Source organism: Acanthopagrus latus, chromosome 10, assembly GCF_904848185.1.
Source record: "Acanthopagrus latus isolate v.2019 chromosome 10, fAcaLat1.1, whole genome shotgun sequence".
In the NCBI taxonomy this organism is placed as follows: Eukaryota; Metazoa; Chordata; class Actinopteri; order Spariformes; family Sparidae; genus Acanthopagrus; species Acanthopagrus latus.
This window is the reverse complement of record NC_051048.1, coordinates 13360395-13381913: the sequence shown is the minus strand read 5'-3', so window position 1 is coordinate 13381913 and position 21519 is coordinate 13360395. Positions and strand designations below refer to the sequence as shown.

Genomic DNA, 21519 nt, shown 5'->3' with positions numbered 1-21519 from the left:
TTGGCTAAGCTTTGTTATGTAAACACTCGGGGCAGGAGAAGGGGGTTGTGATCTGTAACAGCGCGGGGCAGACGGCTACTAAGCCCGTAGAACTTTCGTTTGTCTGTGCAGTAACAAGTAATGTCGAGGTAAAAAAAAAAAAAAAAAAAGTAAACTACTAACCACTGAGAAACATCCATGTTCATTCTTGGCTGCTGAACTTCTTCTGGAGCCTCTTGTTGTTCTGGGTCGGACTCCGGCTCGAACATGTACGGTTGCACCGCAGTTTGATGTCCGGTAACTCAGTCGTTGCCATGGTCACACAATGCTGCCCTCACGTCTTCCGCAGGCAGGGAGAGGTGGGCGGCACAAATACATCTTTGGGCGGTGCACGTAGTAGCTCATTAGCATTTAAAGGGAGAGGCACTGAAACCGGCCGCCTGGAGGAGGGCTGTGAAACTGGTGTTTCAAGAACCTTGCTGTGCTCAATCCTTAAGCTTTTTCGACCAAAGCATGTTACTAACATTCCATTTAGACATCAGGGAACCGTGTCAGGAAGCAGAAATGAGCATAATATGTCACCTTTAATGCAATCACACCACTTTGTGATGATTATTAGTATCATCTGAGTCTTGTGTTTTAAGTAGATCTACCCTAAGCCCCCCCACAAAATTTCTGCCCCCTTGCTTTTGTGGAAGCAAAGTCATCAATTAGAATAGAATAGAATAGAATAGAATTACTTTAATGATCCCAGCCTGGGAAATTAATACAGTGCAAATATACTATAAAAAATAAACAATAATGATATATACAACAAAACAGTAGAGAGATCAGAGTTCTCTCTTGTCAGGCAGAGGTGAGAGAGTTATTATATAAAGTGGCAGGAAAGATTTCCTATATCTGTTGTTATGACAGCGAAGCTGAAGCAGCCTTCTGGAGAAGGTGCTCCGCTGTCTGACTAGTGTGAGGTGGAGAGGGTGGAGAGGATTATCCATGATGGATAACAGTTTTTTCAGTCTCCTCCTCTCCATCACAGCCTCCAGAGTGTCCTGTTTACAGCCAATCACAGAGCCAGCCTTTCCGATTAGTTTGTTGAGTCTGTTGGTGTCGCTGGCTCCGATGCTGCTCCCCAACAAACTACAGCAAAGAAAAGGACAACTGGCCACCACAGACTGATAAATCAACAACAACCACATGGAAGAATGCAGTTTCTAGCTTCTTCATGGCATCTGCAATAGGATCATCTGCGGCTTCACAGGCAAAGTGTTTTTTCGTGTTTCTTAGTTTCTTCTCTTTCAGCACAGATCCCGCACATTAATTTCCTCACACGTCTTTAGAAGAGGCCTGAGCCGAAGCAAAGCCAGTCTCCCTGAAATTACTCAGGTATTTCTGTGCCTTTGTGAGGAGGTCAGCTGCCACATCAAGCTGCATTGTGGCAGACTGCAGGGGCTTGCTAACATGGTTCACATAGTTTAGAATGTCATACCATACCACTGTGCAAATGAGGAAGCGGTATGACCCAACCTCTTCTGTACATTGCCAAAGTAGTTGATGGCATCTTTTGACACTTTTGCTGCATCAGCCAAAACCAAGTTAAGTGAATGTTTTCCCACTGATTGTGGCAATCAGTTCATTTAGGACAATATTTCCAAGATAGCTGGAATGACTGAACTGGATGAATAGTTTTATTTTGGTTACAATATTAAATTATCTACAATCAACTGACAAAATATTACCATACATGCATCCACTCAACATTTTGTCACAACAAAATTTTAAACAAACTCTGTGACCGAAAAAGGAATAGGCTGAAGCCGAGGCTTTTTTTTGCCTATCCTGTGCAATCAATGAAATACACCAGAATATCAGTAATACAAAAAAGAAGAAAAAAAAAAAATTACTCTAAATTCTTCTTCTTAATTATTTCACATTTTGTCATTTTACATTGTAATCCTTGATTATTTTACCTTTCAATGTTTTTTTGAAACTCAACAGTGATCTACACAATTTCAATTCAAGTCCACTCCATAATTTAACTCCCAAAAATGAAACACATCTATATTTAACATTAGTTCTCACTTGACATATTTCAACAACATACAACACTCTTAAATTAGTTTTTTTTCTCTTAAATTCAAAAAATGTTGCTAATGTGCTGCTTCATGACAGGATCATATTTAGTGAGAAGCTCCACTTCTTATGAAATTTCCATTATTTTGCCCTGACCCTCTCAATTCAAGATTTCTCTCAGCTAGAGATTGTAAGATGGAGATTAAGCAAGTCAGGATAGCTCTCCAGCGCCTCTTCTCAGCCTCCAAAAGTGTCCTTTCAGCTTGGTCTATGGTCTTTCTTGTCCTTAGACGCAGTTCAAAATCTTTCCAGGTTGCCATGTGTGTTGTGTGCTCTAGACTGCGTTCATGACTTTTCAGAAGTATGCTTACATTTGGCCAATTTGATAGTCCCTCTGTCATTAATTTGTATTCTTTCTTTGAGAATAACTTGCAGCAAAAGCAGTACAGGGAATCAAATGTTTTTGGAGCAGCTAAGCCAGGTCCGTTTTATCTATTCTCCATTAATTACTGTTCTGTAGAAATAATGATGATGCAAACTTCTACCATCTTCTCTCTTGGGAAATGTGAAATTTGAGCTAACCTGAAATGGTCCTCTACCCACTAAATCTGCCCTGGATGGATCTGAGAGGACTGATGGCCATTCAGCTGGATCAATTGGTTGAACAAAAACTGGCAGCTGACCTTGTATGCCTGCAGGAGAAGAAGATGGCTGTGGTGCTCCTTGCTAGTTAGGTGGTGCTGAAGGTGGCATTGTTCTTTGCACCCTATGTGAGCAATCATGTCTATCTATTTATGATGTCATAATTATTTTTTCTGTACCGCACTTTGGTCAACTTTGGTTGTTTTTAATGTGCTTAACAAATAAAGTTGGATTGGATTATTTATTGTATTTTAGGGTATATTATCATTTTATCTACTTTTATTTATGTATTTTGAGTCCAGTACTTGAGTGCACCTGAAATTCTGTTGTATTTTGTGCAATGACAAATACCGTCTCTCGCCTTGTGTCCCAATTCAGGGGCAGGGCCTTAGTTGCTTCTTTGTCTTGCTGTTTTGTTGCTACTTTGGTTTTTGGTCCTCGGACTCATTTTCTTTTGTGGTCATTGGTTTTTGGTTTCAATAAAGCAATAAATGCTTTTTATTTCCCCTTTATCCTGCCTCCTGAGTCTGCTCTGCATTTGGGTCCTCCACCACAACCTCAAACCGTAACATACTGAGATCAAATCCAGTAGGAAATAGTCTAGTCTGTGTGAGCATCTATGTCAACTAGGTTTGAAAGTTTTGAGTCTGATACTGGAATTAGATTGCTGAAGATGGAGAACTGTTTATCCACGACAGGGTCCATGGTATGATCAAAATCCCCACCAATCACAATGTTGTCAGAAAGATTTGGTAAGGCATTTAGTACATCTTGAAAGAAGATTGGGTTGTCAAAGTTATACACATACCCAAGTGGGATTCATGTGGAGTTCAATGTACCAGATACAATAAGAAATCTTCCTTTAGGGCAGTGGTTCCCAAACTTTTTCTGCAGGGTGGGGCCCCCTTTTCAACTCTATTACACACTATTCTTCTCTTTGTGTTCGGGATGTGAAGTCTCCAAGTCTTATCTTGTTAAACTTCATACTGTCCAAAGCTAATATTCTGAGACACACAACACACCATGGTCTCTCCTAAATACCCTCCAATGTACTGGTGAAGCCGAGGACAAGAGTCATCTGCTGGTTTACATTTACCTGGCAGTCCTTTCACAAACTTGTCCATGATATGCTAATTAGAGGAACGATGCATCATTTACATTTAGCCCCTGGTAACCTTTGTGGCATCACCACACATGTTGTATGGACAATACAAGTTGCCATGACAAAAGCTAGAAAACAACAAACAAAAAAAAGACCCAAAAATATTAATCCCAACATTGCAGGGCAGCTACCCCAAATGTAGTGCCCTAACCCACTTACAAAATTGGGGTGGCTAGAAAACACTAGGGAGACCAACTCCTACATGAGTGAGCTTTGCACAACAATGTATCTTTGAAAAGCATCAACTCCATTTTCTGACTAGCTCCTCTCCACTATCAAGAAATACTTATTTATATGAGAGGTCTATTTTTTGTTTCATCATGTAATGTCCTTCTCTGGGAAATCATTTCCTGAGATGAATCTGTCACACATGCTGTTGTGTATTTAGCAATACAAAAGGAAAAAAAGAATGCTGAGCAGACAGTTTGGCTAGAAAGAGGAAGGAGGATTATCCTGCAGGAGCAGCTTGTTTTTTCTCAACATTTCCTACATTGTTCCTGATCTGAAAATATGTTACTTCTGTAATTGTGGAATCTGTGGGCACACACGTCAACAACCATTTTTCTCTATGAAGGATGAAACCACCAACTTGTGAATTTTAACTACTTAAATCATATATACCATGTTCAACACAACAGTGTGTGTGTATGCGCGCATGTGCGTGCATGCGTGTGTGTGTGTCTGTGTGTGTGTGTGTGTGTGTGTGCATTTTATAGGCAGTACCGTGAATAGAGAGCTGACCTCGATGCTGTCAGATTGCAGAATGCGCAATTTCCCTCTTAGCATTTCCTGCAACTCCTCATCTGCAGGAAGACACTCAGGACCCCTGACCACATCCAACAGCATGGGCAGAGCTGACCACAGAACGCATCAAGTTTATTATTATTTTATTATTAAGCACTATGTATGTGACTTCAAACTTGGTGTTTGTATGTGGGTCTGCTTATCTCTGAGGACTAAATACACCTATATGAAGATGACAAAAAACAGTGAATCTATTCCTGATTATTGGTGTGTTTTCTAGCCTGCCACTGTGAGTCTGTCAGAATTGGTTAACATGGCAACAATTTGGCACGCCTGACAGAACGTTCGCCTCACTGGCTTGATAATTAGACTACAGAAAAGAATACTGGAATACAATACTTCCTATATTAAAGAAGTTTTTAGAAAAATAAAGATCAAAATAATGAAGAAGAAAATTACTGTAAACTGTATCTACAAAAGTAATTTGCAAAAACATTGTTTTTCAGAGTAATAATTTAATATAGGGATACATTAAAAAAATGAAGTTCAGATTAAATTTGCGAAACATGATTCTATCAGCATAGTGGTGGGAAACAAGGCTTTAAAATTGCTTTATTGGTGTGATTGGTCAGTGTGATTAATGGTCAGAAATGTCAAATGGATGTTAGATTTCAACGCTTAAGACCAACCCACACACAGGACACTGAGCTACCTAAGTTACCAATAAACTCATCCAGTGATCTGAGTAAATGATGACCCTGTGTGACTGACTCACAGATTAATAAGTAACTTTGGGGGAACTCATGGGTTCAAGGTATAAACCATTTCAAATTTGAGCACATGACTTCTTTACACATATCTTTGCTTTTATAACTGGTTCAGGTTGTCAGTATAAGGCTCTACAAAAAGCAACATTTCCTCTTGAACATATCATCATAATCTAATGACTGCAATGAAATTCAGTGAAAATTTCCATGGCATGTTTAAAATTTCTGTCCATTTGGATTATAAACATTACCTGTATTCTTACCTTGGGCCATCTTTGTTCAGTGTGTCAGCTTGCTTAAATTGGTAATCAGCACACGACACAAAGTACAGCTGAGGCTGATGGGTTGTCATTTGACTTGATGTCAAAAAGCATTCATCCTCTGGGCACCATAATTACGGCAATGCATCCAGTGTTATTTCAGTCTAAACTGAATAGGTGAAGCAACAGACCATGATGAATTTATCATTTAATCACACTAGAATTAGCCAGCTATTCATGAACTGTGTGTTCAGTAGTTGTCTGTTTTTAATGGGTTATGTCTGTGCTTTTCTTGTGGTCAGTTTGTAAAACAAAGAAACCAGGAGCAGAGCTGCAACAGTGGATTGTGAACCAAATTTTTTCTCATAAAAACACAGACCTCTTTGGCTTTCACAGCTGCAGTATCACTAGGCTTGCTGTTGAAACAATGGCAGACAGAGCTGCTCCTCAGAATGAGTGATTCTGTGAGAAGCAGCAGAATACCAGGAGGGAGGCTGAAGAGGTCAGGGAATGTACCTGGCTATACAGCTCATACATCACCATATCAGAATTGCAAGAAAAACTGACATAACCACTCTACACTATGCATTTAGCAGTCTGAATGAAAACAGAATGCAACTAAAAAGGCAACCAATCAGGCTAAGTAAGGCCTGTGGAATACATTAATAACACTAGCAGCAAGTAGAATGACTAACAACAAAAATAAAATGGCTTGTCAGAACCACCATTGCTCTAAAGGTACCTGTTGGGATGTTTTCCTCACATGTTGATAGAGTTCTCTTCAGACTTGCCGCATCTAAGGAGAAACAACACACTATCAAGAGTATGAAGAAGCACTGGTGTCACACATGTAACCACGGGCTTACCGCCATTTTAACCACTATTACAGACTACTAACTCATAGGCCTTTGGCTCATGTGTCATTTACAAATGGAAAAAGAGTAAAAGAGAAAAGCCACCAAACTGAACCTACTACCCTTTTTGTCAATACATGAGACAATTCATTTTCTTTTCAATACAATGCCAGAGCAGTGACCAGAAGAATGCCTGTTCAATTCCTAGACCAGAGGATTGACTCAGGGGACAGAGAGTGCCAGCTCAGCGCTTGTCCCAGCTTAAAACTCTAACTATTTAACATTTCATCAATTTACCCAGCAGGATTTGTGACATCATAACTGGTTTGGAAAAAGTAGGAAATTCAACCAAGTGTGGAACCTTGAACCTCACCTAAACTTACACTAACAAGTGGGGTGCTTTTTAATTCTAGTTATTTACGTGTTTCCTGTATAAACATAAAGCAATGCGGTAACTTGTCCCCAATGTTGATTAGCTATTGCAGTATCCCATAACACTGGAACTGTTATGAATTTAGTGACAAGTAAAGCTATCTATCCACCTAGTAATGTGAGTGCAAAATGTAGTAAAGGTAATGTTGAGGCAGAGCCTGTACATTAATCTGTGAGGCCTAACTCCATGAGTTCTCAGTTTAAGTGAAATCTAATTTGTGGTCAGATTAACAGTAAATTCATTAAATTCAGTGCCTGATGTCAGTATCATCCAAGCTACTAAAACGTCATGCTTTGAAGGACCTGCATCAGTGTGGAGTAGGTTGGACTAACTATAGACACATGCCTAGCATACTAGGACTACTGAAAAGTATCAGGCTAGTTTGCTGAAGGCCCATATTAAGCCTGGTCAACAGTGACCTCTGAAAAACTCTGTTGTTGATAAACCAACAAATGAAAAGTTGACCACATGAAGTACTTTGACAAAATCTTCTTTTGTATAGTGGAGCAGAAGTGGATTAAGACATTTTACAATGCAGTATTAAATACATTTGTGGAAATAAAAATTCAAAGGGAAAATAATCCAGAAAATAAGTAAGAAATCAATGAATGAATTGAAAAATGACGCATTTAGTTAAAAAAAAGGTAAATTAATTGATATACAAAAAATGTGGGAAATAATACAAAGGTGACAAGATAAATTTGTCTAGATACGATAATTGAAACAGAAACATTAATTTATGTAACATTTTATAAATTATTGAATGTCTGTTGTTTCCAATATTGTGTGTTTCATTTAATGACATATTTACTGAGCAATTCACGTTTCATCATTTGTTTTTGATTTTCAGTTTCAGACCTTGATAGAAAATGACACCAACCTTTTTAAACATAATGGCATCCTCACGAAAAAGATATACTAATAGTATTGGCAAGTGCAAAATTAGCCTACATGGCGCCTTTATCCTAACAATTCTGTAGAAGAATACAATACATAATATCAATAACAACAGATACCCACTGCTGTTGAACTCCTCCGCAGCCTCCGGGTGCTGCTGGCCGTCTTCACAGATTTTCCTCCTGGACCCGCGGCTGCCATCGTCTTGGTCCGAACCGGCTGACATGTCCAACACAACCACACAGTCCCCGTCCCCCCGGTGATCAGTCAGCAACGCTCAATCACATGACAGAATGAGAGGGCAACTAAACTTCTCCCAGTAAGAGTCAACAATGTCAAGGTGACCACACCAACTGTCCCGGGTGTCTTTTCAAAATAAAGGTCATAAAACCTTAAATCTCATCTGATAAATTGTAGATTTCTTCAAAGGGTTAGGGGTTAGTTAGGGTGTCAAGATAAGATTTAATGTAGGCTAAAGCTCGTTTTTGTGGAATAAAACCTCAAAGAAACAGAATCAGAATCAGAAAGCCTTTAATGTCATGCAGACGGGGAATTTTGTCTGTCCCAGCAGCAACGGAGCATTACAAAACAAAAAACAATAGCAATATAGCAATAAACGATATAATTAAAAAGGGAAGAACTAGAATAGAATAGACGTATATATATATATTTACATGATATAGTGCAAAATTAACAGCAAATTTTTATACACAGATTTTAACTCCAAAAAATAAATATGCAAAAAACAGAAATGAGTTTTGTACAGACATATTGCACAATGTAGAGTTCAGGGTTAAGTCTATAGGGAGCAGTGCTGGTGGTACAGTTTGACAGCAGCAGGTAGGAAGGACCTTCGATACCTGTCCTTCACACACTTAGGGTGTATCAGTCTGTTGCTGAAGGCGCTGCCCAGTGTCATGAGAGTGACCTGCAGGGGGTGGGACTCCGAGATGCTGCTGTACCGGCAGACAACTCCATAGAAAATGGCTTCCATAGTACTGATGCCACCACAGAGCCATAGAAAGAGGTCAGGACAATCTCAATGTCCGTTCCCTGGATGGTCACCTGAGTACAGGGTTGTCTGTGCCTGCAGAAATCCACCACCAGCTCTCAAAGATATATAACTGTTAACAGTTACAAATAAATAGAATATGAAAATAAAAGTTGTGAGGGTGTGGTGAAACCTACGTTTGGTACAATATTTGTATGAAATTAATTTTTTATTAGTTTTGACATATTTAAAATGTTTTGCTAATTCATTTTCTTGTTGTTTGTTTAGTTAAGGCATGTGCATTTATTTTACTTATTTAGTGTAACAATTTATGTATCTGAGTAAGTCTAATTCATTGGGTGGAGTGGTTGGTGAAGGGCTGGACTCCGTACGGGATAGCTCCACCAATTCTTCACATTAATTATGTTAACAGGTCTTGGGGAGCACTTTTTTGCCTGTTGTCCTTTTTGTGGCTTCAGAGGAGGCTGCATGTAATCGGATAAATTGCCTCCTAAGTGATGTCACTTGTGGCTAAGTTGCTTTGTGGGTAATGTAGGTGCTAGGTTTTGAAGAGCAGTCCATTGATTTAGTATTGCACTCATTATAGACATTTAATAAAAAAAACAATGATCAAAGTTGATACAGCAGAACAGAGATATTCCTTCCTTCCTTCTTTATTCCACACATATTTTTTTTCTATTGAGGAAAAAACAAACCTAAGTGACTTCACCATAGGCAACATGCAGCTTTCTTCAGAGTCACAAAAAGCTTTATGCTGCTACACTTTTCAATATGCAGTAATCCCTAAGGCCTGTAAACCCACTTTAACTGTAAAACTGGTGGAGTTACCCTTTATCTCTTTATGTACCATATTAGTTTTAAATAGTCACTTTTTACATTTATCAGAAGTTTGCACTGTAGAAAGTTGGTATTTAGGTGTCTAGTATTATTCCATCAAATTATGTTTTGTTATTTATTGACTTAAACATATAACTATATCTATTTATTTATCCATTTATATGAATCCATTTATATGAACTTATTAATTCAGCATTTCTAAAACTGGTGGCTAGGAACATGAATGGTAACAGCATGTGTGCCATAGTGAAATAAAACATGTAGGCTCTTATTTTGAAGGTGCGTCTGTTAAATCCCCAAGTAACTTTATTGACATGCCTGAGGCACTGACTGGCTTAGGCTCACCTTGATTCCATTTGGGTTAGTACCTCTGTATATTTTTACAAGCATGCTACAAGTTGTGTATCTCCATCAGTTAAATAACTAGATCCATTATGTAGTTTTTGTGAAATAAGTTTCTACTTCTCTTTAGAATTAGTGTGCAGTTTTCAGGTTAATAATTAATGACTGAACAAATAAAGCTATGGCACAGACCTAAATCTGAATAATCATCTTACATAATCACCAGCTAGACTTCCTCTCCTATTGTCTTGTAGACATATGCTCCTTCGAGCCTAAACTTTCCACTCAAAGATTCCCTCCCTGTTTGGTAGTGTGTGGGTTTGGATCAGTGTGTGTCATCCCAGGAAAAGACTCAGCATTTCCTCTCCTCCAGTCAGTTCCTCTAACAGAATTGCAACTAAGCAGTAGCAGTTATTTTTTAAAACTGAAGCAACACAATTTATAACAGCATCAAACACACAATCACAGGGAAGACATCACTAGACATGTGATGTCTCAGCAATTAAGTAATACACATCCTGCAATGTGACTGATAAAGCTAGTGTTATATGATAGTCACTCGTTTTATGACATGTTTAATCACTTTATTACACTTCTACACCACCCACAGTAGTTGTCAAATGACCATGTAGTGTAAAGTGCATAAATGTGTGTGTGTGTGTGTGTGTGTGTGTGTGTGTGTGTGTGTGTGTGTGTGTGTGTGTGTGTGTGTGTGTGTGTGTGAAAATGTAATCCCTGCTTTGAATTCTTTTTTTTCTCCTTTCAACGCCTGAGTTTTTAGGTACCTTGTGATATATTTCAGTGATTTTACAAGTTGATCATTTACCTTTTAAAAGCTTTAAAGCTGCATCAACTGATTTTTTTTTTCAGCATCCAAGCCCAGGAATGTTGGAACCATTTTCTGGGAGGGAGTGCTGTAAATGGGTAAAGGAGCAGCATTATCCAGCACATCAGTAGGCTGTGTTTGGTTAGACTTAACTATTGATGGGCCTGACCCGAGGCTTTAATTACAAAAGTTGTGAAAAGTATACAGCTGAAAAAACTAGAAAGCAATATTCAAATTCACAAGGTATCTTTATTATTCTGACAATAAAAAAAGACACACAGCCTGTATTCATGGTCATATTAATACAATCATGTGTGAAAACCTGGCAGAAAATGTGGGACCACTTATGAAGGCTGTGTCCACAGCCCAGGTGCCCCATTCATAGAACTTGCTATTTTCTAGGCATAAATTGGGGTGATTTAAAAAAAAAGAAAGAAAAAAAAACTTGATGTGGAAATGTGTGTACATTTACGTAAACCTTGACTCAGGTGTAAAAACGTTTCCAAAACTGGGGAAACTGGTGACACGGATGGTGAGGGGTCAATTAAAACCTAGTTGTAGAAATTATTTAAAATATAATAATTAGGGCTGTCAGTTTAACGCGTCAATTAGATTAATTAATTGCACTTGAAATTAATGCATTATAAAAATTAACGCAATTAATTCTGAGATTCTGAGTGGCAATTCAATGCGTGAGCATTTTAAATTTTGCTCATTGAATGACCTGTAGACTACTTGGCTGTGGCACGTCATGGTAGCACTAGCACCAAGGAACTTGTCCGGACGTGTTGTCACTTCGCTAGTGATGGGAGCAGCAGTTCTTTTTACTGTACTGAATCTCTAGAATCTGTTCATTAAAATAATTTGTTCAAAAGATTCGTTCACCAAATCGTTCAGTGCTCTCCAACTACCTGAACTGATAAGCAGACAAATGATCCGTCATTCAGTCCATGATTCAGCCCTGAGGTTCATGTTTACTTACTTGGGGACGGTGCGTTCACGGACTATAGTGCACAATCTTTTGCGGGAGACGCAGCGCTGCTTGGAGTGGTATACTTGCACTAAAATTATTTAAAAAAGTGAAAGTGTCCTCTGTGCACAGCAAAATCACTTAACATGATGGATGGACACGGATGTTAGCAACACAGCGCTAATTTTAGCAGTACGGTTACTGAACATGAATCAACTCCTCTGCCCTGAGTGAGTGAGTGAGTGGCACAGCGCCACTTTCAACACAGTATGTGAACGAGAATCACATCCTCATTGACGTGAATCACGTTCGCGCAGCACTGTCACTGAATCAGCGTGAAGGTGAATTACATTTGCGAACGTGATTGACCGCGCAAATGTGAAACACGTCCTGCTGAGAATCACGTTCACAAACGTGAGTGACTTCAACTCCTCTGCCCTGAGTGAGTGAGTGAGTGACACAGCGCCACTTTCAGTACAGTACATGAACGACAATCACGTCCTCATTGATGTGAATCATGAGTGAATCAGTCGTTCGCAAACGACCTGCTGAGGACGTGAATCATGTTCGCACAGCACTGTCACTGAATCAGCATGAACGTGAATCACGTTCGTGAACGTGAGTGACGGCGCGAACATGATTCACGTCTTCAGCAGGTCTGAGAATCACGTTTGCGAACGTGAGTGACTTTTACTGTGCAGTAAAATCACTTGATGCTACACGGATGTTAGCAACACAGTGCTAATTTTAGCAGTACGGTTACTGAAAGTGAATCAACTCCTCTGCCCTGACACAGCGCCACTGTCAGCACAGTACGTGAACGAGAATCACATCCGCAGCGACAGTTCTCTGTGTGCAGTAGGTTCGCGACTCATGAACAAATCACAGCGCGAACATGAATTACGTCCTCACAGTTCTCTGAGTGAGAGGCGGCAGTTCCGGCCAGCATGATCGCGGCTGAGCTCAACTGAACTGAGAAAGGAATTAATTAGTTCATGAAGTGATTCCGTTCACTTAAAAGATTTGTTCGTTCAAACGACCAACACAACACCAGTGTCAATGAACTGCACTGTTGTGTGACCCACAGCCGGGGAGTTTTAAAACCAAGAAACAGCTGATCACAGCAGTCAGTCCATCACTTCATCCGCAGACATTAAGATGAACAACTGGACAGCCGCAGAGATCCAGAAGATGCAGCACCCCTTAGTCTCTGGAGCTGTTTGGCTGTGTTAGCTTGTTGTTGTGCCGGCAAGCTAAGGACGGTCACTACTTTCAAATTAAAAGCCCCCCGCCAACAACCCAGTTCTAAATGGGGTGCAATGTAAAGCTCTTATTTTGAAGACAAATTCTGTTACTGTTCACAGCCCTATACTTCAACTATTCATTTTGAATTGCTGTATTGAGTCAGCTTTAAGTGCTCATTTTGAATTGAGAGTCTGCTTAAGTGCTTATTTGAGACTCAGCCTTGTTTTATTTCTGAATTTTATTTATTTAAGTGTATTTGTATTGCATTTTTGAATAATGCACCTGGCCTAATTGGTTTGCTGGGATGTGCTTGACCATTTTCTTTTAAATTTCATTTATGGAATGCACACTAATGTCCTAGAATTTGAATTCTTGTGAATGTGATTAATTAGATTGATTAATTACAAATCCTGTAATTAATTAGATTAATTTTTGTATTCGCCTGACAGCCCTAATAATAATGCATCTCACACTCCTCTTTCACTTCACATCAAATGCTAATTATACAGGGCCCATAAAAAGTATTAACTCCCCTAATTGTTTTCTTCTTTTTCATAAATGGTCAATATACAAAAAACATACCGAGCAAAAAAATTAATGTCGAGGGGAAACAGAAAACCAAAAAAATAAACACATAAAATGCAAATTAAAGCTGCAAGTAGCAATGAACAGGCCCTTGCAGTCCACATGCATCGGGGCATGCTGATATCGGAGTGTGTTGCATAGATGTTTTCAGGGAAAGACCCTCTATATGTTTGAGCAATTTGGAGTAGATGGCAAATTGTATGTGGAAAATAATGAGTTGATGGTTTCATGGCGAGGCACCAAAGTGGACTGCACCACCAGGTGTGATGTAGATGAAAGCTTTTGATAAGTTTTGTCCACAGATGCTACTTGTAAAGTTTGTTGCATATCATTTTTTCAAGTTTATCATTTTTTCACAAAGCCTTAGTGGCTCATGGGGAAGTAGTAGGGTTTCATGTCATGTCGAGATATGCAACACATCGTGTTTTGAGCAAAATGCACAGGAAGTTGTTATTTGATAACTTGAGTAATGTTTGGAATATCAAAATTATTTTAGTAACTTATTGATACAGATGCTGTGTGCAAAGTTTGGTACAGATCGGTGAAATTGCATGGGAGGAGTTAAAAAAAGTATGTTTGTGACATTTTGCAAATTTGTGGAAAAAAACAGTAGACGGAAAAGGGCATGGCCTATACCATCATATTCAACACAATTCAGTTAATGGATATAAGGTTTTTTTTTAAATGTGCAACAAAGTATATGTGTGAGTTACAATCCAAAACACACTTTCCTTGATTATAGCACCACCTAGTGGTGGAAACTGATGACAACAATAGATTATGAAATTCTTCGGCAGGTGTGATGTATATTTCAAGTTTGGCCGTACTATGTTCAGGCAGTGAAAAATTCGATAATTTGGGATGAAAAAGTCATCATTCGAAAAACAATAGGGACCCCGCAGGTCGAGACCCGCTCGGGCCCAAATTAAGTGATTGCATTCAGGTCAGATCAGATCAGGTGTTAACAGCAAACATAGCACCTAGTCTAATGAGCAACTCACATGCCTTTGGGTGAACTCTGGTTGAGATGAGCTTTCTTTAACAGTGTCTTTGTCTTTGCCACTTTCCCATAAAGCTTTGACTGGTGAAAAACCCTGGCAGAAGTTGTATGCAGAGTCTCTCCCATCTCAACTGCTGAAGCTTTACACTCCTTCAGCGTAGTCATAGTCATATACATATTCCGCTTTTCAAAATTTCCTCAAATCTATGTTCCTGGAGACTCACTGGACATTCTTTTCATTACAAAGATTTCATATAGCTTACCAGTTCTCTATAGATGGGGCATCCGGCTGGAACCATTTCTTTGTAATTGATTTTCTAGCATCAGTGCTTAGGATATCAAACAAATGTTTTGTTTTAATATTTGTAGAAGTTGAACATAAAAGGCCAAAGAGGAGTTCATACCATTTAAATACATTTTTGTCCCACATATAGAAACTAATTCTGAATAAATGTTATGCCAAAAGGCATTTACTTTTGGATAGGCCCAAAACAATGATAGTGGTTGCCTTCCTGGGAGCAACAATTCCTCTAGCAGCTGGAGCTGTCTGAGTGATGTGATTTCTGTGCAGGCATAGTAAAAAATCTACAAACACTCTTCCAGCCAAACACCTTCTATGCAGCTGAGCTCACTATCCTCCACTGAAATTCACAATATTCCTTCCAAACTTATTCTTAGATACAATTTGTTTTTTTTTGTTTTTTTTTGCAAAAAAGTGCAACAAATTCAACATTTTGTTGAAAGTGCCGACAAATTAATAAAGGAAAAACAACATTTTTATTTCAGGCCTTGAAAGGCCTGAAATAAAAATGACCGTGACCGTGACCTTCAGAAGTTCTCATGCCATTCCTCTTTCTCTAAGTTTTCCCACCAGACAGTGGTTCACCCAGGTCGGATCCAGAATCGGCAGCTGCGACGTTGGCAGGCTGGGTTGGAAATGTAAAGGCTGAAAATATTGATTTATGTTACGTGCAGTATATCTCGAATGTTCTTCTACCAGAAATTCCTCCCTGGTTGTTTCAGATGCCGTCAGTAGACTTTAATATTCAGCAGAAACTCAAAAAGAGGACAGGGCAGGGATTACTGGAGTCATATTGAACAGAATTATGTAAATAGAGTAGTAATATTTACAGATGGATTGAAAGAGCCAGAAAATGGATGCACCGGAGCTGCAGTTTACATTCCAGAGTTCAAAGTGGCAGTTAAGGCCCGTTTACACCAAGGGAAGATGCAGATATTTCCCTGTAGTTTAGCCTCTCATTTACACGAAAACCCTGTTTTTATCACAAAAAACGATTATTTCTAAAAACTCCGGCCAAAGTGGAGATGTCTGATAACGCCGGTTATGTGTTGCTGTGTCAACTGGAAGAAACAGGGTTTTAGGTTCTCAAACGTCACATTATGCACCAGAAAATGCTTAACGTCACGTGAGCACCTTGTGTTTACAGTTTGTTTGGCTATCATGGATGCTGTTAAGGTACTCATTTTCATCCATCCGTCCATCCATCCATCCATTTTCTTCCGCTTATCTGGGGCCGGGTTGCGGGGGCAGCTGTCTGAGCAGGGACACCCAGACTTCCCTCACCCCGGACACTTCCCCCTAGCTCTTCCGGGAGGATCCCAAGGCATTCCCAGGCCAGCTGAGTGACACAGTCACTCCAGCATGTCCTGGGTCTTCCTCGGGGTCTCCTCCCGAGGAAGGCGTCCAGGGGGCATCCGATATAGATGCCCGAGCCACCTCAGCTGGCTCCTCTTGATGTGGAGGAGCAGCGGCTCTACTCTGAGCTCCACCCGGGTGACTTAGCTCCTCACCTTATCTCTAGGGGAGCGCCCTGCCACCCTGCGGAGGAAACTCATTTCAGCCGCTTGTATCCGAGATCTTATTCTTTCTGTCAATCTCATGCTCCATTCTTCCCTCACTCCTGAACAAGACCCCAAGATACTTGAACTGCTCCACTTGAGGCAAGAACTCTCCCGCAACTCGGAGGGAGCAAGCCACCTTTTTCCGGTTGACTTGGAGGTGCTGATTTTCATCCCAGCTGCTTCGCACTCGGCTGCAAACTGCCCCAGAACATGCTGGAGGTCCTGGCTAAACAGAGCCAACAAGACAACGTCCGCAAAAAACAGGGATGAAATCCAGTGGCTCCCGAACCAGACCCCCTCTGGACCCTGACTGTGCCTAGAAATTCTGTCCATAAAAATAATGAACAGAACTGGTTACAAAGGGCAGCCCTGCCGGAGTCCAACATGCACCGGGACCCTCCGCAGGGTGCTCAAGGGACACGGTCGAATGCCTTCTCCAAGTCCACAAAACACATGTGGACTGGTTGGGCAAACTCCCATGAACCCTCAAGCACCCTGCGGAGGGTATAGAGATAGTCTAGTGTTCCGCATTGTTCCTCCTGAATCTGAGGTTCGACTATCGGCCGAATTCTCCTCTCCAGTACCCTGCAGTAGACCTTCCCGGAAGGCTGAGGAGTGTGATCCCCCGATAGTTGAAACACACCCTCCCAAAACACAAATGACTTTAAGTTGCTCCTGTGTTTCACCATATAACTTTATTGATAGTTCTTTGTGGCGTTCTGCAAAACATATCACTTGAGTTTTTGCAACTGATAGCTTAAATCCCCACCTAATTGCCCACTGCTCCACTGTATCAACCGCTGCCTGCAGCTTCCTCTGCAGATATTTCTGATTCCTCCCCCTTACCCATAATGCCCCATCATCAGCAAAAATGATTTATTTATTCCTCCCCCCACCTCCTCAAAGATGTCATTAATCATATAGTTAAGGAGTATTGGACTACATACACTCCTCTGTGGCGTTCCATTTTCAACCATATATACTGGGGAGTACTCTTCCCCTACTCTGACCTCTATCATTCTCCCAAACAGGAAGCCCAACACCCAGTTATATATCTTCCCTCCCACTCCCAACATATCCAGTTTGATTAGCAGGCCTTCTTTCCACAACATGTCATACACATTCTCTATGTTAAAAATCACAGCAACCACTATCTCTTTATTTGTCTGTGCTTTCCTAAATTCTTATTCTAAGCACAATACTGAGTCCATTGCATTTCTCCCTATATGAAACCGACTCAGACACAAAGAAAATAAATCTCTAATTTCTATGAAATACATCAACCTCTCTGTTACCATCTTTTCCATAGTTTTCACTAATTGAGATGTAAGAGCATTTGGTCTGTAGTTTGATGGGTCAACTTTACCTTGTTTTAAAACTGGCACTATGAGTGCTTCCATGCAGCTGGAATCTCCCTTAAATCCCATATTTTGTTACTTACCTGTCATTCATGTTATCTAACATAGAGTAGCGAATGTCATCTTTCCCTGGCACTGACTGCCAGGTGCTGGGGATGGCCCTCCTTAACTCATACATACTGAATGGAAGATCCAGACTGTCTTCCGTTGTTGTTTTTTCTTATTAACCCATGTATTTTGTGCCAGCATAGTACTCCTTTGCTGCTTAGCCTCTGCTGATAGATTCTATTAACTATGAACTTTAATTAGTGTTTCAGGCAATAGCATCACTTTTGCTAAACCGCTAACCACTAACAGCCTAAATACGCCATTCCTTAATCTAATTGCTTGTCTGCAATTTTCATCACACCATGGCATATTCTTTTCTTTCCTGCACCCTGATGCTTTTGGGATAGACTCATTTGTTGATTTTATTACAGCTGTGACTACTCCCTTATTCAACTCATCCACATCTGCCCATGCCTCTTTATGTAATTGTTCAAATCTGTTTCTACTCAGTTCTTGAAAGAGTCCCCAATTAGCTTTATCAATTTTCCATCTTGGCAATCTCATGTCCTCCTCCCGTTGCAACTCTACTCCAGTCTAAATAATGACTGGATAGTGGTCACTACCCATTAATGTTTAATTTAGCACCTCCCAAGCAGTGATGCCTGCTATTTCATTTGATGACATCGTTAAATCAGTCAAACTCTTTTTTCTATCTTCTCTATTTTGCACACAATCACACCTCGTTCCCCTCCCTTCATTCATACACACTAATCCTTTATCTTCTATAAATTCTTCTACTAGTGAGCCATTTTCATCAGTTCTCTCACTCCCCCATTGAGTGCTATGTGCATTAAAATCTCGGCACCACACCGCTTTCCCCTGCACTTCCCCCAACACCATGTTCAATATATCTATACTTAAATTGCATGGTTTATAGTAATTAATTATTGCTAGCTCATATTTGCCTGCACAAATATTTATTGTTATGGACTCACATTCTCTCCCCAATTGAACAGCACTGAACCTTGTTCCATTTCTAAAAAAAATGGCCACCCGACCACTTTTCCCCATCTTCCTGTCATTGCCTTGTAGCTGTGTATCCTTGTATTATGAAATCCCATTGTGCTCTCAGCCATGTTTCTTGAACACAACTTATACTGGGTTTATCCTGCAGACCTGAGACAAACTTTGCAATATACTTATGACCACCACCCCATAAAGATGATTGTGACAGTGTCTGCAAACTGGGTGACCTTTCAACATGTCCTCCACTTCCTCCCACCCAATGGCATCAACTCCCAGATATTTCTCTGTTGCTTTCACTATTATTTTGATTTTTTTCTGTTTTCGAACTTCCACTGGCAGCAAACCAAAAATGCCGTCCTCTCTCTGTGTGCCGTTATCCTTTTACTGGCGCCGTGCAGTCAGCTGTCAACCTGAATAATAAAATGTCTATTTCACTGAACAATGAAAAAATATGAATATATGCAAAATAATAGGCAATTAAAATATTGATCATAGTTGGTCAATGTGATTTCTGCTCCTGAACCTCAGCGCACAGCGTCTGCACATCGGGGCTGTATGCCTTCACCTTCATCTTCACACAGGATTGTAAGCTGCCATCTGTGAGGCGTGTGCGATGTTTGTTTTTAATAAACTTCATGTTGGAGAACACCTGCTCACATCCAAAGATCGACAGGACTCCAAGTGCATACTTTTTCATGTTCACATAAATGTTGGGTATAGCATTCCAAGTTTCGAAGATAAGTTTGTCTGGTTTGGGAAGGTTCTCAATATCACGCCATTTGTGATTCTGAGCAAGAACGGCATTCTGACGTGAAACATCTTCAAGGTCCGCCGTCAAGCGCTTGAACTTTGACACCCACATGTCTTTGTCGGCTATGTCAGCCAGTTCCATCTCAAGATCAGGTGGACTCACACCTGGAAATGCTGTCATATTCAACAGGGATGTATCGAGGCTTAGGGGAGTGACAAGGAAGGATAATGTGGTTTTTTCCTCTCTGAACTCACTGAATCGTTTCCCAAACGTTGTTTGCATTGCGATGACTGCAGAATGTAAATACTCCAAATTCATCATGCGAGCTTCTTTGAACTCTCTCAAACTGGGGAAGTGTGACAGTGTACCTTTCTGTAAATCTCTGGCAAGCACTGTCAACTTGCGCTCGAATGCCAAAACCCCCTCCAACATGTGCAGGGCTGTGCGTTCTCTACCCTGAAGAGCTGTGTTCAGTGCGTTCAGGTGCGCTGTCATGTCTACCAAGAAGTGTAGCTTTTCCAGCCACTCTGGCTGTTCCAGCTCAGGAAATGTGAGCCCTTTGCTGCCCAGGAAGGTTTTCGAACTAAAATAAAATACATTTTAATTAAATCATTAATTATTTTCAAAAGCTGAGCCGCATCAGAGGGATCAAAGAGCCGCGGGTTGCCGACCCCTGGTTTAGGCATTAAATCTGAACCTCTAGCGAACCCATTCACATGCACACTAAGGACCACGAAGAGAAAATTCGCTTCTACCTATTCAGATCTTCCTCACACACTGATATTGGGACAACCGTGGCTTTTTCACCACAACCCCAAGATAGAGTGGAGGTCCGGAGACATCAACAGATGGGGGAAAGACTGTCATAAAAGCTGTTTTATGAGTTTAGCCCAGGGCAAAGATGAAGCGGAAATTAACCTGTTTTCTGTCAATCCAACCACAGAATCCGAATACCCGGACCTGAACTTGGTGCCCCCCTGCTACCACCAGCTCAACAAAGTTTTTAGCAAAACCAAAGCTCTGTCTCTTCCTCCACACCATTCATACGACTGTGCTGTTGACCTGATCCCTAAGGGCCGCCTGTACTCTTTTTCCGGACTAGAGAAAGAGGCCATGACAGAATACCTCACCACGTCACTGAAAGTGGGTCTTATCCGTCCTTCATCGTCACCAGCAGGGGTGGGGTTTTTCTTCGTAGATAAGAGGGATGGATCCTTGAGACCTTGCATAGACTACAGTCCACTCAATGACATTACCAAAAAAAATCGTTATCCTCTTTCACACATGTCATCTGTATTTGATCAAATCCAACAGGCCGAGCATGGGGGCAGGGGGTGCACCGAGTTCAGGTCCGGGTAATAAAATCAACCAATACATTTATACCACTATATTTATTTTTTGTCATGACTAAAAATTATATTGCACAACCCTCAAGCGATGTGTGTGAAATATGATTAAAGGGATATTTCGGTACAAGTTTAATCCTTGTTCTAACACACCTTGACACCGAGTACGACCAACCTCTCGAGAGATAAAGTTTGTGGACCGCTAGCTTACGTAGTTTTAGCATCCTTAGAACTGACCGCACAACAACAATATACTGCAGTGAATGGGTGTAAATCGCCATCAAAAAGCCACAAATAATGCTCAGAACAGCACCAAACTTCAGCAATATTAGAAACAGGGTCCCAGCACATATTTCGAGGCATCAAAGATTTGATATCATTGCCGGCTATGTCGGAAAAGAAAAATAAAACTCACCTCTCCAGCTGCAGGCTCATTGTGGGGAAGCTCCGTGAGTCGATTACCGTGTGCAGTAGAGTCCTGCAGTAATGATATTCACTGAGC

General features: G+C 40.5%; 1 protein-coding gene across 6 annotated transcripts in view; it reads right to left on the bottom strand.

The window, feature by feature from the left end:
• LOC119027258 (SH3 domain and tetratricopeptide repeat-containing protein 1) overlaps positions 1-8109 on the bottom strand; it is a 58557-nt gene extending 50448 nt beyond the window's left edge. For 4 of the 6 annotated variants that reach the window (XM_037112267.1, XM_037112269.1, XM_037112272.1 and 1 more), the window contains exons 1-3: positions 7932-8108; positions 6367-6420; positions 4577-4707 (exon numbers count right to left, since the gene is read on the bottom strand). In XM_037112267.1, the coding sequence (XP_036968162.1) occupies positions 4577-4707; positions 6367-6420; positions 7932-8034 (288 nt within the window). In that variant the 5' untranslated portion in view covers positions 8035-8108. Of the gene's footprint in view, positions 1-4576; positions 4708-6366; positions 6421-7927 lie in introns of all 6 variants that reach the window. The other 2 variants (XM_037112273.1, XM_037112268.1) reach the window with 2 other exon arrangements.
• Between the last annotated feature and the right edge of the window lie 13410 nt (positions 8110-21519).